The sequence below is a fragment of the Saccharomyces mikatae genome, assembly GCF_947241705.1.
Source record: "Saccharomyces mikatae IFO 1815 strain IFO1815 genome assembly, chromosome: 5".
NCBI lineage: Eukaryota > Fungi > Ascomycota > Saccharomycetes > Saccharomycetales > Saccharomycetaceae > Saccharomyces > Saccharomyces mikatae.
The window spans coordinates 428,410-455,540 of NC_079260.1; the positions used below are offsets into that span (position 1 = coordinate 428,410).

Sequence of the window (27,131 nt, forward strand, 5' to 3'; positions counted from 1 at the left end):
CAAATACGGAGCCGGCCAGGCTCGCTGTCCTTGTGACCTACTGGAGCGAAATCAGAGTTTCTTTTCGGTTGGTGAGAGTTATAATCAAGAAATATATAGAATTTAGATATTGAGTAAGTGAGATATTACCTTATTCTATAGTTTACCGAGAAATCACGATAATAATACAGCAAAAATGTCAGGTAACGGTGCTCAAGGTACAAAATTCAGAATTTCTGTATGTTAAAATCCCAACAATGGATACGCCCATTGAAATTACACGAGATATATCCAACAAGTAAATGTGACGTATATTTTTCTGAGGCAGAATGTCATGATCAAGTTATTTAATTTTCAGGAGTGCGATAATCAATACATGACTATAGTGGGTGGGCATTGGACGTGCGGAGATTATATCTAGCGGCTTTGCCTTGCATGTATCCAGAAAACATATTTATTTAGACCTCCAAAGCATCGAACAGTTTTTTAACAGATGAGAGAGAAGATGTTAATATGAATTATGGCATAAGCACTTTAGGTAAGATGCATAGGTGCCCCCAAACGTCTAATTATAAGAACATTCATGTCTAAAGAAATATATACCCTTTTATGGTCTCGTCCTCGTCAGAAAAGGATTAATTTACTAACAGATTAATTGTGAGGTCACTCTTTTGTGTCCCTTGTGTTTTATTTTTAACAGTTAGGTTTACCAGTTGGTGCCATCATGAACTGTGCTGACAACAGTGGTGCCAGAAACTTGTACATCATCGCAGTCAAAGGTTCTGGTTCTAGATTGAACAGATTGCCAGCTGCTTCTTTGGGTGACATGGTTATGGCCACTGTTAAGAAGGGTAAGCCAGAATTGAGAAAGAAGGTTATGCCAGCTATTGTCGTCCGTCAAGCTAAGTCTTGGAGAAGAAGAGACGGTGTCTTCTTGTACTTTGAAGACAATGCTGGTGTCATCGCCAATCCAAAGGGTGAAATGAAGGGTTCTGCCATCACTGGTCCAGTCGGTAAGGAATGTGCTGACTTATGGCCAAGAGTTGCTTCCAACTCTGGTGTTGTTGTTTAAATAAAATTTCCAAAAATTCTTTTAAATCATTATGTAACCTTTTAAAATATTAATATAAACAATCCAATTCGAGTCGTTGACATGAAAGTGATATAGGACATTGTACTCGAAGAGTGTTGCAGTGAAGGCTGTGTTTTTGTTATTGTTTCGAGTAACCATAAGAGTACTTTCTCTATAACCGATAACAGTTCCTCCGAGCAAGAGATCCTCAGCTAACAAAAAAAAAACATTCGTTGATTTCTTTGTACCCTTATTGTTCCTATGTCACGTAAATAACAAAAAATTTGGTTGGAGTTGACGTGATTATTGGATGCTCTAGATCTTTTCAGGGCAGGTAAAATGTACATAATACGTAAAAAAATTCTTCTTATAATTACAAAACAAGATTCTTTGAAACATCATTAATAGAAAGTCATGCCCATTTTAGATAGTTCGTCATAAATGTGTTTCTTATTCTTGGTTTTTATTCCTGGGACGTAGGAATTTATAATACTATGAGACTAGTAATCATCAATGATGTATTTCTTCTGGACCGTCAATTAATTGAACATAATTACTTGGAATAATACCTGTTTCACCGTTTGCTCTCCTTGCCTTCCACCACCTACCTTCGATGTCCGAGACCTGTAGAATTTCATTCTGTTCAAATGAAATTTCGTAAGCGTCCTCGTCATCTGCATCGTATGGATATAACGCTTTGGCCTTGTAAATGAAATTGTCATCACCAATATCGCTATACAGACCCAAAGTATCTCCCATTGTAGTTTCCGTGTTTCCATTAGAGAAATCTGTATCAAACGTGTTACCGATATTAGTGTTCGTAGTTTGATTGTTCGCATTATTGCCGGGGTCTTTAGCGTTGCTGGCACTATTAATGTGATGTTGTAAAGTGTTTAAATGAAGATTCACGGCATCAGATGTATTCGGCTGGGTATTCTCAAAACCTGCCAGCGCTGTAGATGATACATAATGCGAGTGTGAAGGTTGCTGCTGTGGATATCCGTCAAATTGTGTGGCGTAGCCTGAATCTCGCACAGGATCATTATATACATTATTTTGGTAAGGCGTCGTATTCCTATTACCTCTACGACGAGCCCTATGAAGAGAATTCTCTAATGCTGAAGGTCTGACACCTTTGATGGAAAACGAATCAATCCATCTGTTGGTTGGCGAAGCATTATCGCCGCCATAGTACAGAATCCAGATTAGGTTTATGATAGAAAGTAAAATGACACCGGCTGAGGCAGCTGCCTTTTTGGGACCGTCCGCATATACTAAGTTAGTCGCACTGTTCGTATTATACACAAATGCCACGGCAATAGATGTGGTAATGAAGATTCTGTAATGATCAACCAAATCAAAGCAATAAAATAGCATCAGGGAACATATAATTAGAAATTGGTATACTATCCCCCACCAAGTAAAACGTGGGAAAGATTCATTGGTGGATGCAGATGAGATGGAGCCCCCAATGGCGATGACCCATGACACGATTGCTAGAGAAATCGACGATATAGCGAAAGGATCAGCGTAGAAGTTTTTCACTTTAAAGGAATGATCGGTGGCCATACGTGGAGTTTTGCGAGGGGTGGGTCTTATCTTGGATGACAACGACATGCTTCATAAACGTAATTTTCTGTGCTTACGAAAAAAAGGCGTTGATCTACAATATCTAATGTTATTCTCAAACTATTAATCTGGTTAAAGAAAATAAAAAGCCTGTTCCCTTTATCAAATTTGTAATACAAAGTAATCTGAAATGCTGGACAGTGATACCTCAAAGAAAAGGAGGCTCAATGTTTTATTGGTGCTTCAATGTTCTTTGCATATTCCAGCAATCGCTGAAATTTTTATGATATGTAGAGCAAAAGCCCGACTCCGAGAGTTTGTTGGTTGTGTAAATATAAGAAACGCGTTGAGAATGTAAAACGCGATTAAGAATTTGCGAATTAACGCAGGTGTTAGGTTAATAATAGCTTGTGAAACGGGTATGTAGGTTCAAGGGTCTATTTACGTATGAGATGGGGAAGAACAGAACATAGCAAAAACTAATAAATGTAATCTTGCCTGGTTTAGTTGAGCTTCAAAGCAGCAGTGAGACAAGTAATCATAATTACTAGCCCCCAGATAAATAATGCAAGGCCCGTATACTTGAAAAGCCTTGTGGTGAACGGTATGACAGTATTGTGCTCTGTACCTATTAGTTTGTAACCGAAGAGCCCGGGCAGAATAAAAGAAATAGAAGTGGAGCCTGTGGCACCCACAATGGCTAGCACGCGGGCCAAAGAGGACACTGATATAGCGACGAGATATGATGCAAGTAAGATGCCACACGTTATGAAAACAAAGCTCTTGCCTTTTAAAGAAGTTTCCTTTGGTTGATAGATTGATTCTTCCTCAATAACCTCGTTGATGTCAAGGCCCCTGTCCCCCATCAACGGCGAGTTTTCGTTAGCAAAAGTGGGTCCTGACACAGATGTAGTGCTTGTAGTAATATTTTCCCTCTCAAGGTGTTGCAGAATCTGGTGGATAGAAGCTCTTGCAGGATGACATTGTAGTGGGAAGGCCAGCATCACCAGCAACACGATGGCTATTCTGCCAACAGTACTCGAGACAGTCTGCGGGTATAGCATGATTATGTTCCCAATTATGTTGTCACCGAATGTCAGATATCCAGTACATCCGATTGCGATATACAAGATGAGCGCCAAAGATACGGCTATCAACGGAATTTTCATTATATGCTCGAATCGGCTTGACCTCTGCTCGTTGATTATCGAGAACATGTTGTGATGACATGTATAGGCAAAAACGAAAATAGGTAGAGTGTTCAGCACGTTCAAATCGTGAGATTGTGGTGGGAAGAAGTAGGAGATCTGGCCCCTCAACCGTAGAATATCCTCTGAGGGTGCAATGTAGTGCACCAACACTAAAGCACATAAGTATGCTACAGAAGAGATAGCTATCATAGAAGCGTACCTCAAGGAATTCAACTTCTTCAGAAAACACAACGGAGTTACAAAAAAAAGCATGATCAATGAAATTTGCACGTTTCTGCTCAACAGCCACGCATTATTTGTCCACACTGACATGATTTGGGGCATTAAGTCCCCAACTACAATCATATAAGAGACACCTACACCGAAGCACTTAACTGCGATCGCCAGGTCAAACACAATGCTTAAACTAGGATTGATCAATCGTGTCAAAGTACTGAAGGAGGCTCTTCCTTGTGGTACATACTTGGCCACACGGGCCTGTATGAACAGACTTTGCATAGCACACGCTCCACATATCACTATCATGATCATTCCGGGGACTAATCCAAATGGCTTGAAAGCATACGGCATAGCTAGGATGCCCGCACCGCACGCCGTGTGTAAAAGTGTTAACACACCTGATTTAATACTAGCTACCATATGATTTACACTTCTTTCTGTTGGTTTGATTTGCAAACGCTGCCTCACTTTTAATCATCTGTTACTCCTTATAGTTACAGTAGATATACAGATAAGCATTACGATCCCCAAAACGTGTGTGGTGATCTTACTCTTTGCCCTCGCTTTTTTTTTTCGCTTGTTGTTTTCGCAAGGTGAATAGACTCAATTTAAGTAGCAAAGTGCATTGTTTATTGTGTGGTGTGGTTTGGCGCACATTCTGTGTTAGTAGAGTAGTAGAAGGGTATTCTCCAATCTCCGCGAACTCAAGTATGTCTGCTGTTGAAATTTCCCCTGACGTGTTGGTTTATAAGTCTCCATTGACGGAGCAATCAACGGAATATGCAAGTATTTCCAACAATTCAGACCAGACCATTGCATTTAAAGTCAAGACCACAGCTCCAAAGTTTTACTGCGTAAGACCAAACGCCGCAGTCGTTGCCCCTGGCGAAACAGTTCAGGTTCAGGTCATCTTTTTAGGTTTGACTGAAGAGCCTGCCGCAGACTTTAAGTGCCGTGACAAATTCCTAGTTATCACGTTGCCTTCTCCTTATGACCTCAATGGCAAGGCAGTTGCAGATGTCTGGTCTGACTTGGAGGCCGAGTTTAAGCAACAGGCTATCTCCAAAAAGATAAAAGTCAAATACTTGATAAGTCCAGATGTAAGTGCACCACAGAACCAGAATATACAGGAGGATAACAAAGAAACTGTTAAATCAGTCCAAGACAGTGAGCCAGAGGGAGTTCCTCCTGTGGTAAATGAAAGTGAAGTTCCTGCTGAACCGGAAACTGAACCTCCTGTCCAAATAAAGAAAGAAGAGGTCCCACCTGTCATTCAAGAAACCGTTTCCCATGAAAGTGAAAAGCAAGCTTCTAACAGCACTTCAGCACCAAAAAACCAAATAAAGGAAGCCGCTAATCTGCCTGCAGAAAATGAATCGTCCAGCATGGGTATATTCATATTGGTTGCGCTCCTTATCTTGGTTTTAGGTTGGTTCTACAGATAATGGGGAAGACAGAGGATATAGCTGTATTCTAAAATATATATGTATGTGTATGTGCGTTTTGCCCTTTTCCCTTTTGTCTTTATTTTGCCAAGTATTCTACAAACTTTTTTATGCTTTCCGTTCCCAACCTCCACAAGGAGACAGGAAGATCATACTTTTTAACTCTTTTATATGCAATTATTTTTTGGGCAAAAGAATAGTTGGCAAATATATTATTATCTACCTTTAATTTATTTCGTATATTCATTTTCGGCTTTCTTAGGGTAGCAGGCCCTATCTTGGGCCAACACTGATTCATTATTATTCACAGCAATGCAGGTGTTGAACAAATCAAGGGGAAGGCTTTTGGATGTTAATTAACGAATATCCTGCGAAAGGTAGGGTTCAAATCGGTTTATATAGAGACGGAAATATAGTTATATATTGTCGGCTTCTCTTCTTACAAATCTCAGAGCAAAAAAGGACTTGTATATAAACAACCAATATCAACATGGACCCAGCACGCTGGTACTATCAGGATCAAGACAGCAGAGAAAAGAGGCGAAAAATATCAGAACCACAACAAGATATGCGTTACTAAATGACTCTTAAGGACACATTCCTATATTTTTATTATACCAGTGATGAAGCGAATATAAGCGAGTCCTTCCAAACTAACTTGACTTATCCGATAGAGAACGGTGCATATAATGCCAAGAAATTTACTGCATTTCCATTTTGAACCACTTCATACTATCACAAAACTCTCAATTCTAAGAACCTTCTAGTCAAGATAAGAAGGAACAGTGGACAAGATTAAAAGCATGTACGATGCATGTATAACCGTTTCTATGTATCATAAAGATATTCATTACAAAATTAAAATGATACTAAATAACAATGGAAAAAAAATATATACTCAGTGTAAGAACATTCCCTAACTCATTTTCTTAAGTAATCTCTTAAATAACTACCAAGTTTTTCAGCACCTTGCTCCACAACGTCTCGCAACATTTGTAGTTCATCATCCGCAGTAGCATTAAAATCAATGAAACCACTGTTTGAGTTGCGACCATCGAAGTTCCCCATCCCGTTTTCACTACCATTGATAGGGTTACCAAATTCGTCTACTTCTTTATCTTCTCCAAAATATGATGAGGAGGAAATTGATGTAGCATTGTCGAAAGTTTTTAACTTGTCATGTGCCTCCCTATTTGCCGCTTCATCAAACGAACCGCGACCGAAAAGCTGATCGGATGATATAGCCTTTTGAGTACCGTATCTTTCTGCAATTCTTCCCGTATATTTCGGTCCCTGGGCTATTTTTTGAGATTCCTTTTGTTTTTTAGCTATATCATTGGCATCATTCATGGTCATACCGAATCCCAATTTGGCAAATTTTGGTGTTAAAGTATCATTTTGCACATTTCTATTTGTATCGAAGTTGCTGGAAGTGTCATTCAAAAAATCACTGAATTCATCGGGTTGTGTATTAATATCATCTATACTGTTATTATTGCTGCCTTTGCTGTTGTTCATAAATTGGGAGTCGTAATCGTTTTGTCTCACTTTGGTGCTGGTAGATGTATTAGCGAACTCGTCCTCCTTTTCTTGTTGAGCATCTTTTTCAAATTGGTCAAATAAGTCTTCTGCTTGTGACTTATCAACTTTCTTAGCTGTTAATCTAGTGGGCTTTCTTGACGATGATAGAATTGAATGTTTCTTTTTATCTTGAGAGTTTAATACCGGTTTCTTTCTGCTTGCCGTTAAGATGGAGCTTCTTGCCTTAGTCGCCGTGGTCTTAGGAATGTTGGTTGAGGTGTTGATGTTGGAAGCCTGAGAACCTGTACTTACATTGATCTTGGAGCTAGAATTGGAATTCGAGTTTGGTTTTTGCCAATTGGAAAAGAAATCATCGACACTATTTTCTTTGGAATTGGACCTGGAAGTATCAGAATCTGTATCCAATGGTGAGTCTGCGGAATCTTGACTGTTCAAGACCAATTCTGATGGATATAACTCCATATCTTTTTTAACCCTCTTGTCAAGGTATATCTTATATTTCTTGGCCACGGGACTCATGTATTTGGCTTTGGCATCAACATTTGCAGTATTCAATAGCTGTTTCCCATTGTTCTTTAAGAAAAAATCACGAGCATTATGGTTCCCTCCCAACTTAAATCTTCTTAGATTATTGATTGTCCACTTATCTAATGTAGAAGATTTTACAAAAGTGATGTGAACACCCATATTTCTATGCACAGCAGAACATTGGATACACAACATCACACCAAATGGTACTGAAGTCCAAGTGGGGTTTTTGTTTCCACAATCAAAACAAACTCGGTTCTCCATGTTACTACCTAACTTCTGAAAAACTTGTTGAGTCGTTTGCTCCGTGGCAAAAGTTTCTCCGTCATCGTTACTCATTGTTGCTAATGTTTATAATACCTCGATTACAAAAAATACAGATCAACGGTCAAATAAGGACTAACCCCCCTTTACTATCGACTTGATCTCCTACTTCAGAGCCAGCTAGATCTGGTTTATGTAGTATAGCTGTTGTTTTTTTTTCGAAAATTCATCTTGTCGTCGGATGTGACAAAACAATGTTACTTTTCCTTTTGTGTCATAGATAATACCATTATTGAGAGTAAAATTTTAAACAATCTATGGGGATAAGAGTAAGGCAATTTAGAGAGTAGTAAGAAGATAGCATTCGTACGATATTAGTACAAGTATTATTTGCTGTTTTTTTAAAAAGAAGGAAATCTAGTTTTGCAAGAATTGTCTGCTACTTAAGGGTATACGTGCTACGATCCACTAATTAAAAGTGGTATCTAATTCTGAAGAAAAGAGTTCAAGAGGGCAATAAGAGAAAGATGTCCCAACGATCTTCACAACACATCGTAGGTATTCATTATGCTGTAGGCCCCAAGATTGGCGAAGGGTCTTTTGGAGTTATTTTTGAGGGGGAGAACATTCTTCATTCTGGTCAGGCCCAGACCGGCAGCAAGAGAGATTCTAGTATAATAATGGCGAACGAACCTGTCGCAATTAAATTCGAACCGCGACATTCCGATGCTCCTCAGTTACGAGACGAGTTTAGGGCTTATAGGATACTGAACGGCTGTGTTGGAATTCCGCATGCTTATTATTTTGGTCAAGAAGGTATGCACAATATCTTGATTATAGATTTACTGGGGCCCTCTCTAGAAGATCTCTTTGAATGGTGTGGCAGAAAGTTTTCAGTGAAAACAACCTGTATGGTGGCCAAGCAGATGATCGATAGAGTTAGAGCAATTCATGACCACGATCTAATTTATCGTGATATTAAACCCGATAACTTTTTGATTTCCCAGTATCAAAGAATTTCACCGGAGGGGAAAGTCATCAAATCATGTGCTTCTTCTTCTAATAGTGATCCTAACTTAATTTACATGGTTGACTTCGGTATGGCCAAACAGTATAGAGATCCAAGAACGAAACAACATATACCTTACCGGGAACGAAAATCATTGAGTGGTACCGCCAGATATATGTCAATTAATACCCATTTTGGAAGAGAGCAGTCACGTAGAGATGATTTAGAATCCTTGGGACATGTCTTTTTTTATTTTTTGAGGGGATCCTTGCCCTGGCAAGGTTTGAAAGCGCCAAATAACAAACTAAAGTATGAAAAGATTGGTATGACCAAGCAGAAATTGAATCCTGATGACCTTTTATTAAATAATGCTATTCCTTACCAGTTCGCAACATATTTAAAATATGCACGTTCTTTGAAGTTTGAGGAAGATCCAGATTATGACTACTTAATATCATTAATGGATGATGCTTTGAGGTTAAATAATTTACAGGATGATGGTCACTATGACTGGATGGATTTGAATGGTGGTAAAGGTTGGAATATTAAGATTAACAGGAGAGCTAACTTGCACGGCTACGGGAATCCAAATCCAAGAGTTAATGGTAATACCACAAGAAACAATACCAATATGAATTCAAAGACACGAAATACAACACCGGTGCCGACACCTAAGCAGCAAGCTCAAAACAGTTATAACAATAAGGACAATTCGAAATCCAGAATTTCTTCCAACCCACAGAGTTTTACTAAACAACAACAAATTTTGAAAAAAATCGAACCCAATAGTAAATATATTCCTGAAACACATTCAAATCTTCAACGACCAATGAAAAGTCAAAGCCAGACGTATGATTCTATCGACCATACCCAAAATTCACCATTTGTACCATATTCAAGTTCCAAACCTAACCCTAAAAGAAGTAATAATGAACTCAACTTATCCAATCATTACTCCAATCTTGCAAATAAGAATACTAGTTACCAAAATCAACGAAATTACGAACAGGAGGATAATACTTACTCTGAAGATGAAAATGATACATTTTGTTCGAAACTCTATAAATGTTGTTGCAGCTGTTTTTGTTACTGTTGATAAAGTAACTTCTACTCTTTTCCTTTTCCTTTTTTTTCCTTTTTCATTATGATTAGCTGTTTTCTTCTTCCACTTTTTTCAATTCACGACTTTACATTATTGTATTATTTTATTTCTCTCTATTAACTACCCTTTATTTATCATCGAAAGTAATCGAACTTAGGAGAGGACAAATAAATAGGAAAAAGAAGAAAAATGAGACATTATTAATATCATTTATTCGTTCTCCTTCTGTATATTCCTTTATCAAAAGATCACTCTGCCCACATATTTTAAACTTCATTATGTTTCTCAATATACTTTATCTATCCTTAAATACTAGTATTGCATTTTTAATAATATCGAAAATAATGTGTAACTTATGATGCGGTGTTTGTAACTTCTAGAATGCTTAAAATGTAAGTTTCAAGATAGACGCTTTTTTCTCATTTCTATTTCCTTATTTCCAATTCAAGTATTATTTATCTTTTCTACAGGACAAAAAGACAAAAATATAAAAAAATGCAAAATGACAGATTGTAACTTAATCTCAGATTCCATACCATCAAACATTGTGTTTTAAATGTATAAATGATACACTAAAAAAAATCGAAAAATACGAAATGCATAACTCTATTAGCGAATGAAAAGAGATAAGACATTGCGATACCAAGAAAAATGCGCTAACGGAGCTTATAGACTGGTATAATTTCTTTTATTGTGTTTCACTCCGACTAAAAAAACTGTCATTAATTGTAGAGTATCCTAAATAACAATCTACTATAAAAAAATATTTCTCCTACCTGGCAAAAATACTGTGTATCTCTAATTGAAAATACTTAATACTAGAAAACAGTAGTATCAATAGTGGATCCACTCAAATGCATATCATTCACAGAATACATCCTTTTCGAAAGGACATCATCCTCTTGGTAGCCATTCATTCTACCTTCACTAATAGTATTTCCCGAAGAGCAATCCCAATTACCTGAATTTGAGAACATGTCATCAGAAATATCTGTTATACTGTGGTCACTTTCATTAGGCGATAATAATACAGATGTATCTGAGATGGCATCCGTGCTAGTATCATTGATCATTAGTTTACCAGTGTTGGCGTTGAATTGAACCTGACAAATTTGATGTAATCCCAGTTCACAATAATTGTCAAGAGTTACCAAACTTCCATCAACAGCCATATCAAGGAATAAAAAACCACATCCTATTCCCTTGGCTGCAGTCTCATTATTCCTCAAGCAAATTTTCCTATTATCAGTACCACTTACAATAATATTACCACATTGAAAAACTTGCCTGGTTGACGGTGATTCATGTGTATCATCTAAGCTGATTGAGTTGAATCCATGGACCAACTCACCGTATTTCATGTTTTGTAGATTTTGTAAATCCCAGCATATCGCAAAGCCTTGGTCATCACTGCTGTACAATAAACCTGTTTTTTTATTAAATTTCAGTCTTTCAACGTACCCTTTCTTGGCATATAATTCGCAAACTGGTTTACCATCGCAAGATTGAATATCCCAAATCTGAATCTTATCGTTCAAGCCTTGGGCAACATGATGGTTATTTATCCAGACACAATCCAAACTTGTGTTTTTTCTTTGCAAATTATCTTTTTTAATTTCTTCAGACGAGCCTTTATTCAAAATATCTGGAATGTATAAATTTGTCCTCAGATCAAGTAGTGAGATGCCATTCGGGCCAAACTGTGAGCCAACTAAAGCCAATAAAAAAGGATCATTAAATTCATTAACAGAAAAGGAATTAATACCTGGATATGATTGCAAAAAAATAGGCGTTCTTATGGAGTCCGGGTTCGATTTCAAATCATATATGAACAGGGAGTCGTTTAAAAGGGAAACGAAACCAGTCCTATTCCATGGTGACACCTTCAAAATTGGTGCTGTCTTTGGTGATATTTCCAGAATGGGACTTGATGATGACACAGTAGATTTTAAAAATTTGTTATGGTTGAATCGTTTTATTATTTTGGCACACCCCTTATATGTTGAAGTAGATATTAAATTTACTATACCGTCTTGATGACCTGTCAAGATTAATTGGTTATGACTAGCATTTATTTGAGAGTTGGCAAATATTTGTGGTGGAAAATCTACCATTGGCAATAAGCAGATACAGGTAATAGGTTTACCAGGAACAGTTATCGTCTGTAGTTCCTTTAGCTTTTTCTTCGTAGAGATCTCGAAAAGTTTTAAGTTGTCCTTGTCGTTCATAGTAGACACTAGAAGTATGTTATCCAAAAGAGAAATATCTGAAGGTATAGATAACTCGGATTCATCGACCCCATACAACCTCCAATAATCTGATTTTAGTTTCCTAGTGGTGTAGAAGTCATTGAAATTGTCTGATGTCTTTCGCAAGATCGGTGAGTTCATTTTTGAAGTACTATTCTGCCACGTTTTCTTATACGTGGACAAAGTTGTCATCGATTGTAAAATTCTCTTTTTGTTTGTTCTTTTCTTTATATTAATAGCTGGCTGACGAAAAATATTACTTGGTTCGTAGTATTTGGTGTCTTGCATAGTATTAGTACGGTTGCTTACTATCAAACCTTCAATCAATTTTCTTACCAAACAATAGTTAAAGTAGGAAATCGTGCAAGGAAGATGAAACTGAAAGAAAGAGAGCTTTTAAAGCAAATACCGGGCTTCTTATATACTGCCAAGGCTTACATGATCATTTAGGGTAAACCAGTGAAACCTCCCCCCCCCCCCCCCCATCCAGCTAATGTCGTCATGACTACAAACCAGTCATGAACCCAGCCCATCAAGTAAACCAGCCAAGTCAGCGTTCTACCAGCATTGCATCATACGTCAAGAAACTCACAATAGAATTCATGGAAGACCACAGAATTTTGGCTGTTAATGTCTTTATTCTCTATATTGTTTACTTTTCAATGTTTATTTGTTTTGGATAACTGACTGCTGGTTTGTTTACATTTAGGAGCTGAAATAATTGCTGGCGCATATCAGCCTTTCGGTCACATGATAAAGGCGTGATGATATATATAATACGTATATAATGATATAAAACGGAAAAGGGGAAAAAAGCAAAAATTTAACGGAAATTTTTGGTAAAGACCCAATTGTAGTGATCTTCATGGTGAATAGGAATACTTCCTACTGGTACGAGTCCTTCCATCTCGACCATTTAAAAACATAGGTTCAACCATTTTCAGGGTATCCGAATATCGCGTCTGCTGATTGATAAAAGGACTTTGTTGTATTTGAGGTTGTTTTCCATTTCTTCGTTAGAGCTACAAGAGTCAGTTTTTCTCGTTAAATAGAACGATTTAAGATAATAAGCGTTGTCAATTCATTTGTACAATTCAAGACTTGTTACTATAATTCGTGAAGCATATTTTGCAAGTGAGTCAAGATTTCTTCAGTTCAGTTCTCCTTTTGAAGAGTGAGTGCGTAGCAAATAAAACAGCAGGAAATAGTTGCTTGTTTTTGTGTGTAAGTACCTGTTAGTTGGAACTTCCGAATACAATCACCCAACTTTCACCTTCCCAAGTCATAGCTTCTCTTAGTGCCTTTTAGTTCGATAAATTAGCATATTATTCCCCCTTTTTTCCTATTCCCTTTCCTTCGTTAGCTTGGATACCATTAACAAAGAGGAACGAAACAAGAAAAAAAACACAATAAAATGCCTTCATCAATATCTGTCAAGTTAGTGGCTGCAGAGTCATTATACAAGAGGGACGTATTCCGCTCTCCGGATCCTTTTGCTGTCTTGACCATTGATGGTTACCAAACTAAATCCACCTCTGCAGCGAAGAAAACGCTAAACCCGTACTGGAACGAGACTTTTAAATTCGACGACATTAATGAAAACTCTATTTTGACCATTCAAGTATTTGACCAAAAGAAATTCAAAAAGAAGGATCAAGGTTTTCTCGGTGTCGTTAACGTTCGTATAGGCGACGTTTTAGGCCATTTGGATGAGGATACCGCTACATCGAGTGGTAGATCTCGTGAAGAAACTATAACTCGTGATTTAAAAAAGTCTAACGACGGAATGGCCGTCAGTGGCAGACTGATTGTTGTTTTGTCGAAGCAGCCTTCAAGTGCGCATTCCCAAGCTCCTTCTAGCCATGCTGCATCTTCTAGTACAGGCACAAGTTCCGCTACTCGAGCCAATGGTCATACATCATCTTCCACACGTAATCACTCATCATCTCATCCTCCCAGGGGTACCGCGCAAGCAGTAGAAACAACCCTACAAAGTGGTACTATTGCCGCAACTAATACTGCAACTAACAATCACCGCTCTACAAATTCTGCATCTAGTGCTACGAGACAATACTCTTCTTTTGAAGACCAGTACGGCCGTTTACCACCTGGTTGGGAAAGAAGAACCGATAATTTTGGTCGTACGTATTACGTCGATCATAACACAAGAACTACTACTTGGAAGCGTCCAACACTCGATCAGACAGAAGCCGAGCGTGGTAATCAATTGAATGCAAACACTGAATTAGAAAGGAGGCAGCATAGAGGGAGAACTCTACCTGGTGGATCTTCGGATAATTCCTCTGTAACGGTTCAAGTAGGGGGTAGTTCTAATATACCCCCCGTTAACGGTGCAGCAGCAGCAGCGTTTGCCGCCACAGGTGGCACTACATCAGGGTTGGGTGAATTACCTTCAGGTTGGGAACAACGTTTCACTCCAGAAGGAAGAGCTTATTTTGTAGACCATAATACAAGGACAACTACTTGGGTGGATCCAAGAAGACAGCAATATATACGTACTTACGGGCCTACAAACACTACCATTCAACAACAACCAGTATCTCAATTAGGTCCCTTACCTTCTGGATGGGAAATGAGATTGACCAATACCGCTCGTGTATATTTCGTTGACCATAATACAAAAACGACGACTTGGGACGACCCAAGGTTACCATCATCATTGGACCAAAATGTTCCTCAATATAAACGTGATTTTAGACGTAAAGTTATTTATTTCAGGTCCCAGCCCGCTCTTAGAATACTACCGGGACAATGTCATATCAAAGTACGCAGAAAGAACATTTTTGAGGATGCTTATCAAGAAATCATGAGACAAACTCCAGAAGATCTGAAGAAAAGGTTAATGATCAAGTTTGATGGTGAAGAAGGTTTAGATTATGGTGGTGTTTCCAGAGAATTCTTCTTTTTATTGTCACATGAGATGTTTAATCCATTCTATTGTTTGTTCGAATATTCCGCGTATGATAACTATACTATTCAAATAAATCCCAACAGTGGTATTAACCCTGAGCATTTGAACTATTTCAAGTTTATCGGTAGAGTTGTGGGTCTCGGTGTTTTCCACAGAAGATTTCTGGATGCATTTTTTGTTGGCGCACTTTACAAGATGATGCTACGTAAGAAAGTTGTGTTGCAAGATATGGAGGGTGTTGACGCTGAGGTGTATAATTCCTTAAACTGGATGCTTGAAAATAGTATAGACGGCGTATTAGATCTCACCTTTAGTGCCGATGATGAAAGGTTTGGTGAAGTCGTAACGGTTGACCTGAAGCCAGATGGGAGAAATATCGAAGTTACTGATGGCAACAAGAAAGAATACGTCGAATTATATACTCAATGGAGAATTGTTGATAGAGTTCAAGAACAATTCAAGGCTTTCATGGATGGTTTCAATGAATTAATCCCTGAAGACTTAGTAACAGTGTTTGACGAACGAGAATTAGAATTGTTGATTGGTGGTATTGCAGAAATTGATATTGAGGACTGGAAAAAACACACTGATTATCGTGGCTACCAAGAGTCAGATGAAGTTATTCAATGGTTTTGGAAATGTGTCAGTGAATGGGACAACGAACAAAGAGCCCGTTTATTACAATTCACGACTGGTACTTCGCGTATACCTGTTAATGGTTTCAAAGATTTACAAGGTTCTGATGGCCCAAGAAGATTCACTATCGAAAAAGCTGGTGAAATACAACAATTGCCAAAATCCCACACATGTTTTAACAGAGTTGATTTGCCGCAATACGTTGATTATGACAGCATGAAACAGAAGTTAACACTAGCCGTGGAAGAAACTATAGGTTTCGGCCAAGAATGATCTTATCTACACCTTTTTTTTCATTACGATTTTTCATTTTCTCCACATCTTCTCTGTTTCAATTATCTTGTTTTTACTATCGGCTAATAACAGTAAAGAGGGGATACCTTTTTAATATTTCTATTTGAGTTGCTCATAGAATCGTTAATTGTCGTTGTATTTACATCAACGCAGCAGACACACAACAAAGAAATGGAGAAAAAGAGAAGCACTTTTTTTTGATGATTACGCAATATTTTATAAGCTCGCCACAATGTGGTTTTCCTACCAAAACTAAGTATGATACCAAAACCTTTCATTGTCTTGCACCTCTTATATTTTTATATCCTCTTTTAGATTTTTATTAATGTTTTTTTTTATTCTATATACATATAATGTACGTGCTTTTAATAAGTATCCCTTTTTTAGATCAACTTGCGTTATAATACCGACTAATTAGCTCGGGAGCAGAACCACAGTCAGTGCAGCTTTTGCAAAACACACCCACACAAAATGAGTTTACTACGCAATATCCCTGTTGACCATTTCACGTAGAACACCTTAGTTATTTCCTTAAAGCCAAAAAAAGATAGGTATATTTCGGATTTATTATATTATACAGAGAATAACGAGAAGTAAAAAGAGAAACCAAAACAGAAACCGACGTGCATGGAGTTTTATATCTGTTTTTTGTGCTTGTAGATGTATCTTATATTTTTAAATTGATAGTAAACCTAATTTGAACCACTGAGATAGAAAGAAAAAGAAACGGTATACTTCTTACTCATACAAGCAAAACCGCATTGACACAACCGTCTCTATCTGGTTCATTTGTAACTTGAGCGTATTTACCCCAGACAACTTTACCACCAGCGGTAACCATTCCCAATTCTGAAACGTTAACTTCAATAATGGTACCTTTAGTCAGAACACCCAGCTGGGTATACATTGGAGATTGTGGATTCTTCTTGACAGCTAAAATCGGTAAGAAGACGGTCACACCTAATTCTGGATGAGTAACATTAGCCTTTTTCTGTCTCAACGCACTGGGTCTAATAATTCTTTCCATTTTAACTGGCCTTCTTGTGAAGCCTTCACCGACAAAAGTGTGTTTCGTTATCATTCTCTTCCACGATTTGGATCTGGATTTACCTGTTTTAATGACCTTGAACATTTCTTCTTCACTTATACCACGAACCTTTGGTAGTGGAACTGAAAATTTATCTGCCTTCTCCAACCTCTTTTGTTTAATCGACGAAGAGATAGCTTTAGCTGTGTTACTTTGTTCTCTGTCCAATAGATATGTTGGCAAAGCATCGCCATCGTTATCCAATGGTTTAGAGGAACCTTTAACTTTAGATTGTTCATGTGCCTTGATCTTCTTTCTCATCGATACCTTTTCAGCATATCTCTTCTTGGCAAATTGCTTACCCTTCCAACCAGTTAACTTCTGAGCTCGTTCAGAGATCTTATGGGACTCTCTTGCCTCTCTCTTACGTTTCCTTTCTTCATGATCTAACCTCTTACCATGTTGTTTGATGTGACGCTCAATATAATCGTTTTGAGGCATTGTTTTGTTGAATATATCAATAGAAGTATGATACTAGCGATTCGGAGAAAACAATATGCCAAATAAGAAAAACAAGTTCTTCTTTAACCACTATCTAGCCTACTTAGTTCTCTTAAAAGCACATCTCATCGCTGTCCGGAAAATTTTTCATTAGGCTGTTACCAGGGCCGTTGCCGACGATATAAAATTTTTCACGCCTTTCCTGTAAGGCCAAAGAAATCGATGAGCTTTAAAATCTATCTTTTAGAAAACCTATAGAAATGAAGAGACCAAAAATATCGACTTGAACACAAAATTCTAGGATGTCCGAACTTAATGCATTATTGAAGGATATCAATGGCTCACTCGCCGCCACATCAGAATCCTTGGAAAGATTATCAGAACTGCATAGTAATTCTAAGATTGATGAGATTTCTGAAAGTAACGAACTACATAAGCATCTATTTTCCGACGCTAGAAAGCCCACCGAGAAAGTGTCGTTGCTATCTTTAAAGAATGGAAGTATGCTGGGGTACCTAAATTCGCTCGTGATGCTCATAGGTAATAGGTTAGATGAAAAGTGCAAAGATCCCTCGGCGACAGACGCACGTGAACGTTCTATCCAACACCGTGTAGTGTTAGAACGTGGTGTCAAACCTTTGGAAAAAAAACTATCTTACCAATTAGACAAGTTAACTAGAGCTTTTGTAAAAATGGAAAAGGAATATAAGGATGCTGAGGGACGTGCGCTAGAAAAATCCACCTTGTTGAGACACGGCGACGATGACGAGGACAGCGGAGATGATGATTCGAGTGAAGAAGAAATGGCATACAGACCAAATACGTCTGGCATTATCAACACGAATAAAAAATCATCGCATAGAGTCGAAGAAGCGACTGCGGAAGGAAATGAAGAAAACGAAGAAAACGAAGCTGGTGTATATAGACCGCCAAAAATTACTGCTGTTCTACCACCACAACAAATGCATTTCGAGGACAGATTTGATGCCAGGGAACACAAGGATCGTAGTAATAAATCACGTATGCAAGCCATGGAAGAGTACATTAGAGAGTCATCAGACCAACCTGATTGGGGCGCATCTATTGGTGCAGACATTGTAAACCATGGGAGAGGTGGTATTAAATCTTCCAGAGACACAGAAAAGGAACGTAAAGTCACCTCATTCGAAGAAGATAACTTCACCCGTTTGAATATTACAAATAAGGCCGAAAAAAGGAAGCAAAAGCAAAGAGAAAGAAATGCAAGGTTGAATGTTATTGGAGGTGAAGATTTTGGCATATTCAGTTCAAAGAGGAAGTTAGAAGATAGTACTTCCAGACGTGGTGCCAAGAAGACCCGTTCTGCTTGGGATAGAGCACAGAGGAGACTATAGATATAAGCAGTTCATTTTTTCTATATGCTGAGCTTTTACAGGCTCATTATTTAAAGGTTGGATGTTAATAAAATGCACTAATACATAAGCTATTAAAAGCAATTCTTAGGCTTTCAACAACATTGACATGATTAGGACTTTTTTAGTACCGTGAATTCATGATCAATAGTCCTTCCAGAGTAGCGTTCCATCTTTTTTAAAAAAACAGTACGTAGAGCGTAATATAGTTATCCTAATTGAGCAACTGAAGGTGAAAAGACAGAACAGAAGTGATCCAATATAATACAGATACAATGATAAACGAATATATTGCCAGAAAAGTTGCTCTCAAGGATATGCAACCATGCGTTATCTGCAGTAAACCAGCCACAACAGTCCTTTACAACGCATCTGGCCCAGATTGGCTCTACACATGCGATATACATTTGCAAGATAATCCTCAATTTGTCATGCCCGTCTATAGTACTGAGTATAATGAGGCTTTGGTTCAGTTGAAACTAGTGAAGGAAAAATTGGATAGACTGGCATCAGCTCAAAACCAATTGGGGTCCTGGGATGGTTGGGTTACTAAAATATTCTCTAAGAAAGGAAAGCAGCAGAAGAACGACTCTAAAAACCCAGATTTAGCTGCAACAGAATCTGATGATATCTCTCCGGAGGCTCGGAACGATGCAGAGGTCTTGCTGGAAACACAGAAACGGTATAGCAAAATACTTGATAACGTTACAGAATTACAAAAGAAAAACCGAAAGTACGAACTGACAAAAATTATGTTCGAAAGCAGAATATTAAGAAAGAAAGCGGAACAACTAAACTGCGAACGATACCGGAAAGAACAAGAGAATTACTCAAATACGGATCCTGAGGAACTGCTTCGAAAACACTCGTTTCCGTCCGTCCCAAAACAGGGAAAGCAATAGAGAGGCCTATCCTATGCTCGTGACCAGATACCAGCAACTATCAATTATATAGTGTATAAGAATGCCGTGAGTTGCTTAATTATGATTAAGAATCAAAGATCAAGTGCACATTACATTGCACGGTCACAAAAGAAAATCAACACGTATCAAGCGATTAAACTGCGACTGTTTTTTTTTCTGTTCTTTTCAGGGAAGACAGAAAGTGTGAGCAAACTTTGTATTTCTGAGCAGCTGTTGAGAGCAACCAAATGGAGTTTTACTGGGTTGAAAAGTTATCGCTGAGTGATTTGGAACTAACAGCGACTTGTTTTCTTCGTTCATTCTTTTTTATAGCTGAGCAAGAAAAGCTAACGTATTCCTCTTTTCGAAAAGTAATCAAATTGAGGCTGAAGATTAAGCATTTAATTAGGAAAGTCTAATAATCATCCAGGACCTTCCACAGGTGGTGAAATACCAGTGCATGGAATCAGCTGGAGTAACGAATTTTAATCAAGTAAGGCCCTACTGAATTGGCTACATATTCTTCATTTAGAGGGTTTGTCATCCTTCATTCATATATCCATAATTTCAAAGGCTCTTAGTTAATACATTTGTTTGCCTTTTTTTGAATTGTATCAGGTCAAATCAAGTGACAAAAATCTCGTGACCTGAAGTCTTCCTCTTTTGGAAAATAATTGATGTTTTAAGACGCAGTATTGGTTTCCTTTTTTTTTATTTGGGTTTTTTGTCAGTAAGAATTTGTAATTATAGATTAAGATAAAACAAAAAAAAAGCATATTAATAAGGAGTTTTGAAAATGGGCACTGGTGACCAAAAAGTTAACGCCGAAGAGCTCGACGTACCTTCAAATTTGCAACGAGAATTGGAAAAATCAGGTACTCGTAGCAACGCATCTCCACGAAGCCCGACTAAGACCAGTACTATCAATTTAGCAGGTATATATGAAGATGCAGGAGACACTGCGTCAATAGCTTCTTCGTCCGTAGACTCGCTGAACATGCTTTTGGAGCGTCAAAGAGTAAGACAATTGAACCATCCACAACATCAACAGCATATAAGTAGCTCACTAGCTAAAATCACAACCGTCTCTTCATCGTATTCAAGTGAATGCCCGAAGAATAAAGTTAAAGAAACGAATCGGATTTCATTAACATATGACCCTGTATCAAAGAGAAAAGTTTTAAATACTTATGAGATTATCAAGGAATTAGGCCATGGACAACATGGGAAAGTAAAACTAGCACGAGATATACTGAGCAAACAACTAGTAGCAATTAAAATCGTGGATAGACATGAAAAAAAACAGAGGAAATTTTTCAGGTTTATTAAGTCGAGTAAAATGTCTGAAAACGATAAAATAAAACGAGAAATTGCTATTATGAAAAAGTGCCATCACAAACACGTCGTACAACTGATAGAAGTCCTAGATGATTTGAAATCAAGGAAAATATACTTGGTTCTAGAGTATTGTTCAAGAGGTGAGGTCAAATGGTGTCCGCCGAATTGTTTGGAATCAGATGCTAAAGGTCCGTCCTTACTAAGTTTTCAAGAAACGCGAGAGATACTGAGAGGTGTGGTGCTCGGTTTAGAATATTTACATTATCAGGGGATAATACATCGCGATATTAAACCTGCCAACTTATTAATATCTGGAGATGGCACTGTTAAGATCTCGGATTTTGGAGTTTCATTAGCTGCTAGCAGCACAAATAGTTCCGATAGTAGCGAATCCTTAGATGAACTGGAATTAGCTAAAACAGTAGGTACACCTGCATTTTTTGCCCCCGAAATGTGCTTAGGTGAGGATGCATTTGCTAAGTATAACTTAACGAAAGAAAATCTATTTCGTGGCTCTTGCATCTCATTCATGATAGATATTTGGGCTGTGGGTGTGACCTTATATTGTCTTCTCTTTGGAATGCTACCATTTTTTTCTGACTTTGAACTGAAACTATTTGAAAAAATTGTCAACGACCCTTTAAAATTTCCGAGATACAAAGAAATAAAGTCCAACAATGTATCTAAGATATCTTGTGAAGAAGAATACGAAATGGCAAAAGATCTTTTATTGAAATTGTTGGAAAAAAATCCTCAAAAAAGAATGACTATACCAGAAATTAAGAAGCATCCTTTTGTTTCATGGGATTTTGACCATATACCGAAAGATGATGAAATGTTGCTTTCTTCCACTCTTGAGCAAAAGTTGCGCTTCCAATGTAATCAAACTGATCAATTCGAACCCATTTCCATCTCAAAACATGAACTGAAAAATGCTGTCTCTGGTGTGGGGAAAAAAATCAAAGAATCGGTATTAAAGAGCATTCCGTTGAAAAATCCATCAGATCCCTCACATAATTACCTTCAGCCAACGGAAAGTATTAGGAGTAGAGGCAGCGCTAACGTTATTGTAAGCGAAGGATCAGTATTATCAAACATTAAGGAATTGAGTGTCAATGATGGTTGTTTAAATGTGGACAGTGACATTAATGATAATGCCGACAACGATGATAATCATAATGACAGTGAGAATAATCGACATTTAACTAAAAAAGAACTGGAAAGAGAATTAAACAAATTTGATGATAAACGCGAAGCCAGCAATATGGTTAATCTACCTATCAACTCCTCCTTTGCATCGTTGGATAGCTTCTATATAGATAACTTTGCAATGGCTAAAATGGGGATAAGCCTTCCAGAATCAGGTGATTCTATTTCATCTACGCCAAATCTTCCATCTGCGCCATCAGCTACAAGACTCGGCCGGTCTCCGGTGCTTGGCGGATTGTACAATCAACCAAGTCCAATACGTCCTGTTTTGCCACAACAAAAGACATCTTTTCATGCAGCGTGCCGATATGATAAAAGTCACAAAAGCCTTGCAAGAGATTCCTCTTCTCATTTAATGTCTTTCAATTCCGGTAGACCGTCTTCAAGAAGTAGTCGAATGAACTCCCGTAACCAGAATTTGCCAAAAATTCCAGATAGCTTTTCCAAAACCACGACCACCCAATTGACCGAACGAAAAGTTCCCAACGATTTGGAAATGTCGACACCTGGAAAAGACATTAAGATTGATCATTCGAAGAAGTTTCTTTCAAGAAATACTAGCAAAGTCTCCACAAAAAAAGATCCTACTAGGAACGATACTACTACCAACAATAAGCCCTCCTCCAAAAATTCTCCTATAAAATCGTTATATGAAAGGATGAAACAATCTCAGGATAAATCTCAAACCTTCGAAGTACGTCGGGGTAATTTTTTCAGTCATTTTAATGGAGATGATGAAGACAGTAGTAGCCAGTCCTCTGTTCCTAGTTCTGGTTCCGAGTCTGGTTCCGAATTATCATCTACTTCGTCTTCATGCACATCTGGAAATCCATCTCGGAATAGTTCTAACAACTATAACAATGGCTTCTCGGAAACAGAATCTTTACCTTTTGAGTTTGGTGTTGATTCAGAAAATGGAAGCGCGGTATTGTTAAGAGATTTACCTAATGAAGACCAAATAAGACCGTATCTGGATATGCAGTCATATAGACATATCAAACCCAGGGAATCGGCAAGCTCCAAGGTGCCTTCTGTATCATCTTCATCATCATCAGAGGATGAAGAGGCACTAATTTTGAATGTCGGGGGTGCGGGTCACCGGAGGAGATACAATTCTACAAGACCTGGTGAACTACCCAATAGCTCACAAAAAATATCAGGCAATGGCATGTATTCCAATGGAAGCGTTCATGATAGTGAGACTACAATTACCCCGCATAAAATACATGGAATGAGATTGAATCAAACTTCAAGTCGTACTCAACCAATTAATAGCTCTGGGCCGTTAGTATTACCAAAGCACCTGGATCAAAAAAAGGCCACTACTGAAACTTCTGGCTTGACAGATATTGTTGGATTTCATGGTAATAATAGTCATGATAAGAACGAAAATAACGGTAAGGTTCTTTATTCAAGAGACTTGTTAAAAGACGCTTTAAGCTCCACAAATGCAGGCAGAAGAAGATCTATACCCTCAAATAGAATAAGAGGAAGAAAGGACACAAGTGTTGCTACTACTAATTATGTTGCTGAAAATGAACATGCTAGGAGTATCCTCTATGATGATAGTAAAGGTCCGGAAATTAGCGGTGGAAGACAAAGAATCCATGAAAGATCACGATCGTTGACAGTTGCGGAGCTGAATGAAGAAAAGAGAAGGAGTGTACAACCATAAAGGTATACTAGGTAGAATCACCCATCGTTTTACAATGCCACTGAGATGCACACCAGGAAGCACTGATTATATACTCATGTCAATATCCATGTATGTGTTCAAAGTTAATTGTAAAGCATGTGATTTACTACTCGTGATGAATAACGAACAGGCTGAAAATAGTATACGATGTAGATCTTTTTAGTTTAGCATAATATCTATAAATTTATAATACTTTCATTCTATATTATTAATTAAGAGTGGCGAGAGAAGTGAACTTGCGCCTATAAAACTTTCTTTGAGTTTCACATCTCACACCAAGAAGTGTCTTTTCGTTTCAAAATCATTACTAGTGGGTGTCATTAAACTTTTCAATTTGGGTTTTTTGTTAAAATGAGTATATTATAAAGAGGCGTGCGTTTTAACGTGTTGGTTCAAATTATCGCTTCTGCTGAAGTTTTTATTGCAGATGTGACAAGTAAAAGGTTTCTCACACATGTGTAATGATCTAACATGCCTCTTTAAATGCTCTTGCCTTTTGAATCTTCTATCACAAAATTCGCAACCAAATTGCTTAGAAGCGTCTGGGATTAAAGAAGGCTTCCTTCCACGTGTCTTTTGCATGCTGCCTGCCTTCTTCTTCGTAACCAAACTATGGGAAGAAAAGGAAGTAGATATTGAAGGTGATGGTACCGAAGGGGAGGAGGAAGATGATGAACCTGAGATGATAGACAGTAGGTCTTTTTTCGGACTACCTGATTTTGAAACTGGCTCAGCCATCTGGAAGTCATTACTTGACTTAAATGGATTTGTTGTCTTAGCAGTGCTTTGAACAAAGACATCCTTATTATTGCCTACCAACTTTAAAGGATTTATGATTGCGTGATCACTCCCATCGCTATCACCATTGGAAGAAACATCAAAAGTTGAATTTATAAGTACTTCATTTTCTTGTTCTAGAGAATGTGCCTTAGTGAGAGTACTTTTCCTGCTTCTGAAGAATCTGTTTTTGAACATTTTTTGCGAGGAAGAAACGTCGTTTGAAAGAGGTTCAGAACCGAGGTTATTGTTGTTATTATTACTATTGCTACCGAATATGTTCAATTTAAAATAGTCTTTGACTTTTTTTTTGGACTGTGGCGCAGTCGTAAAGGAATCCTCGAGCTCATCATCATTATTATCGATTGGATCTATTATGAACTCATGAATTTCCAAATTTTTTAAGGTATTAGTAGTAGAAATCCGATTCAATCCGTCAAAAGGTTGCTGCTTAGGAAAGGAAAATCTTTCATTGAGCTCTAAATCATCATCGCTAATCATCAGTATATCACTTTCATTATTATCTAATTCGATGTCATCTTCATCATTTTCCACGACGTTGTTATTAAACAACGGCTCGTTAAATTCAGATTTACCAAAAAACTCGTATTCGTAGTAGTTACCGTTCTCTGTACGATAATCTGATATTGAAAGCCTTCTCTCAAAATGATTCAATGTCGTTGTTGTGATTGCCGATCCATCTACAATAGTATTGCCTGTTAGATCGTTAATAATTTCTACATTATTGTTGTCAATCTCCTTCGCATTGGCGTTGGCATTTGGTATGAGTTGAAGTGTAAAGTGCTGTTTGTCATTATTACGACTCTCATTAAGCAGCTCAGTCTTTGAGTTCAAATTGTAGCTAAAAACCGTGTCATTTGACTCGAATCTTTGTAAAGGGTATAAAGACATGCTGTCTGTTTATGTTACCGTGATATTTCACTTGCACCTGGATAGTTTATTAATTAACCAACTCTAATATACAAAATCAAATCAGAGTATCATCGGCTTCCTCAGAATTAACCATGCTGCCTATGGTTCTCACTCGCCTTATCCAACTTTCTATATATATCCTATATCGTCCCACTGGTAGCCGTCCCGGGCAACGATCTCGGTAAAAGCCCTCGGAACGGTAAAAGCCACCTTTCCGTGGATTATCTGCTGAGTTTTTTTGTTTCATTTTCGAAGCGTCGCACCGTAACCGTCAGAACACAGCACCCAATTGAGCGATAAGCGATTAACGCCGGGCGGCTATGCAAATTAGATTGAGCATACTTGTATAGGGCAGCAATAGCTACTAAAAGGCTTGGCTTATTACAAGCGCAGAGGTATTTGTAATTAACATGTATATAGTAACCCCGTGGGTTACTGGTAGCGCAACATAACAGCTCCCTGCGTTCCCGGAATGGAAACAGGGATATAAGAGGCGTGAGAAAAACTACTAGAACTAAATACTTAGAAAAGAAAGCAACAGACGGAGATAGCTTAAATATCCCTCTTTCTATTACTACTAGTAGTGTCACTATACTTGCATGTGTTGATTCGATAGATGATCGATAACAGAAATATAACCGAGGCAGTTGTCCACTTTAATTTCCGGTGATTTGCGTAGACACCCGGATCCTTCCTTTAAAGATTTGATGATCGAGAATTAAAGGAGGCAGCCGCGCCTTTTCGGTATGTCTTGATTGCATAAAAAAAGCATTTAGTGGACTATTACAACACACTCCGTACACCACCTCAATCCATACACCCTACATCTCAAAGTTTTTTTATTTGTTTAGCAAAATCGCGCATTTTTTTACTGTGTTTTTCCTTGTTGGTTTTTTTGCAGGATGGCATCTCAATTTCGCCACTTGCTTGAAATTTCAAATGAGTATTGACAGCTTTCGCTCTGCGCTGGGGGATAACGATCTGGGTCTATCGTAACGTTGCTGTGTAATTTATTAGTTGTATAGCGATATTTGCCTTAAATTGTAATTACTGCGTATATCACAATTCACTCCTGAAGTTACGATATATATATATATAATCAAGCAAGAACAGTATGTTATAAATGCGAATAATGCCAAGAAGGAGCAAAAGAAGGATAGAACTGTAGAAAAATGTGAACATTACAGCCAGATCCAGCCGAAGTGAACAATGGTTTCAAAGTTTATTTGAAATGTACCAAATATTAAGTAGTATGGTGTTACACAAAGACTGCAACCGGTGTTGTTGAAGCTATACTCTTGTGACT

General features: G+C 37.9%; 13 protein-coding genes across 13 annotated transcripts; 7 read left to right on the forward strand and 6 right to left on the reverse strand.

Moving 5' to 3' along the window:
- Window positions 1-175: 175 nt before the first annotated feature.
- RPL23B (60S ribosomal protein uL14) lies at window positions 176-1,051 on the forward strand (the record flags this gene model as incomplete). The annotated part of the gene is made up of 2 exons (XM_056221966.1): window positions 176-217; window positions 680-1,051. The coding sequence occupies 2 exons, from the start codon at window positions 176-178 to the stop codon at window positions 1,049-1,051; spliced, it is 414 nt and encodes a 137-aa protein (XP_056081704.1).
- A 510-nt stretch (window positions 1,052-1,561) lies between these two features.
- Window positions 1,562-2,668, reverse strand: SHO1 (osmosensor SHO1; the record flags this gene model as incomplete). Its single annotated transcript, XM_056221967.1, has 1 exon — window positions 1,562-2,668. One exon carries the CDS (start codon window positions 2,666-2,668, stop codon window positions 1,562-1,564), a length of 1,107 nt encoding a protein of 368 aa, XP_056081705.1.
- Window positions 2,669-3,123: 455 nt separating this feature from the next.
- Window positions 3,124-4,470, reverse strand: AVT6 (aspartate/glutamate transporter; the record flags this gene model as incomplete). Its single annotated transcript, XM_056221968.1, has 1 exon — window positions 3,124-4,470. The coding sequence occupies one exon, from the start codon at window positions 4,468-4,470 to the stop codon at window positions 3,124-3,126; it is 1,347 nt and encodes a 448-aa protein (XP_056081706.1).
- Window positions 4,471-4,760: 290 nt separating this feature from the next.
- Window positions 4,761-5,495, forward strand: SCS2 (phosphatidylinositol-binding protein SCS2; the record flags this gene model as incomplete). Its single annotated transcript, XM_056221969.1, has 1 exon — window positions 4,761-5,495. One exon carries the CDS (start codon window positions 4,761-4,763, stop codon window positions 5,493-5,495), a length of 735 nt encoding a protein of 244 aa, XP_056081707.1.
- A 921-nt stretch (window positions 5,496-6,416) lies between these two features.
- Window positions 6,417-7,904, reverse strand: GLO3 (ADP-ribosylation factor GTPase-activating protein; the record flags this gene model as incomplete). The annotated part of the gene is made up of 1 exon (XM_056221970.1): window positions 6,417-7,904. One exon carries the CDS (start codon window positions 7,902-7,904, stop codon window positions 6,417-6,419), a length of 1,488 nt encoding a protein of 495 aa, XP_056081708.1.
- A 452-nt stretch (window positions 7,905-8,356) lies between these two features.
- YCK3 (casein kinase YCK3) lies at window positions 8,357-9,934 on the forward strand (the record flags this gene model as incomplete). The annotated part of the gene is made up of 1 exon (XM_056221971.1): window positions 8,357-9,934. One exon carries the CDS (start codon window positions 8,357-8,359, stop codon window positions 9,932-9,934), a length of 1,578 nt encoding a protein of 525 aa, XP_056081709.1.
- Window positions 9,935-10,758: 824 nt separating this feature from the next.
- On the reverse strand, window positions 10,759-12,477 carry DSE1 (Dse1p; the record flags this gene model as incomplete). Its single annotated transcript, XM_056221972.1, has 1 exon — window positions 10,759-12,477. The coding sequence occupies one exon, from the start codon at window positions 12,475-12,477 to the stop codon at window positions 10,759-10,761; it is 1,719 nt and encodes a 572-aa protein (XP_056081710.1).
- Window positions 12,478-13,603: 1,126 nt separating this feature from the next.
- On the forward strand, window positions 13,604-16,030 carry RSP5 (NEDD4 family E3 ubiquitin-protein ligase; the record flags this gene model as incomplete). Its single annotated transcript, XM_056221973.1, has 1 exon — window positions 13,604-16,030. The coding sequence occupies one exon, from the start codon at window positions 13,604-13,606 to the stop codon at window positions 16,028-16,030; it is 2,427 nt and encodes an 808-aa protein (XP_056081711.1).
- A 763-nt stretch (window positions 16,031-16,793) lies between these two features.
- NSA2 (rRNA-processing protein NSA2) lies at window positions 16,794-17,579 on the reverse strand (the record flags this gene model as incomplete). Its single annotated transcript, XM_056221974.1, has 1 exon — window positions 16,794-17,579. The coding sequence occupies one exon, from the start codon at window positions 17,577-17,579 to the stop codon at window positions 16,794-16,796; it is 786 nt and encodes a 261-aa protein (XP_056081712.1).
- A 302-nt stretch (window positions 17,580-17,881) lies between these two features.
- LCP5 (small subunit rRNA maturation protein LCP5) lies at window positions 17,882-18,952 on the forward strand (the record flags this gene model as incomplete). The annotated part of the gene is made up of 1 exon (XM_056221976.1): window positions 17,882-18,952. The coding sequence occupies one exon, from the start codon at window positions 17,882-17,884 to the stop codon at window positions 18,950-18,952; it is 1,071 nt and encodes a 356-aa protein (XP_056081713.1).
- A 293-nt stretch (window positions 18,953-19,245) lies between these two features.
- Window positions 19,246-19,872, forward strand: VFA1 (Vfa1p; the record flags this gene model as incomplete). Its single annotated transcript, XM_056221977.1, has 1 exon — window positions 19,246-19,872. The coding sequence occupies one exon, from the start codon at window positions 19,246-19,248 to the stop codon at window positions 19,870-19,872; it is 627 nt and encodes a 208-aa protein (XP_056081714.1).
- A 796-nt stretch (window positions 19,873-20,668) lies between these two features.
- Window positions 20,669-24,094, forward strand: SAK1 (serine/threonine protein kinase SAK1; the record flags this gene model as incomplete). Its single annotated transcript, XM_056221978.1, has 1 exon — window positions 20,669-24,094. The coding sequence occupies one exon, from the start codon at window positions 20,669-20,671 to the stop codon at window positions 24,092-24,094; it is 3,426 nt and encodes a 1,141-aa protein (XP_056081715.1).
- Window positions 24,095-24,475: 381 nt separating this feature from the next.
- On the reverse strand, window positions 24,476-25,804 carry COM2 (Com2p; the record flags this gene model as incomplete). Its single annotated transcript, XM_056221979.1, has 1 exon — window positions 24,476-25,804. One exon carries the CDS (start codon window positions 25,802-25,804, stop codon window positions 24,476-24,478), a length of 1,329 nt encoding a protein of 442 aa, XP_056081716.1.
- Window positions 25,805-27,131: the final 1,327 nt, after the last annotated feature.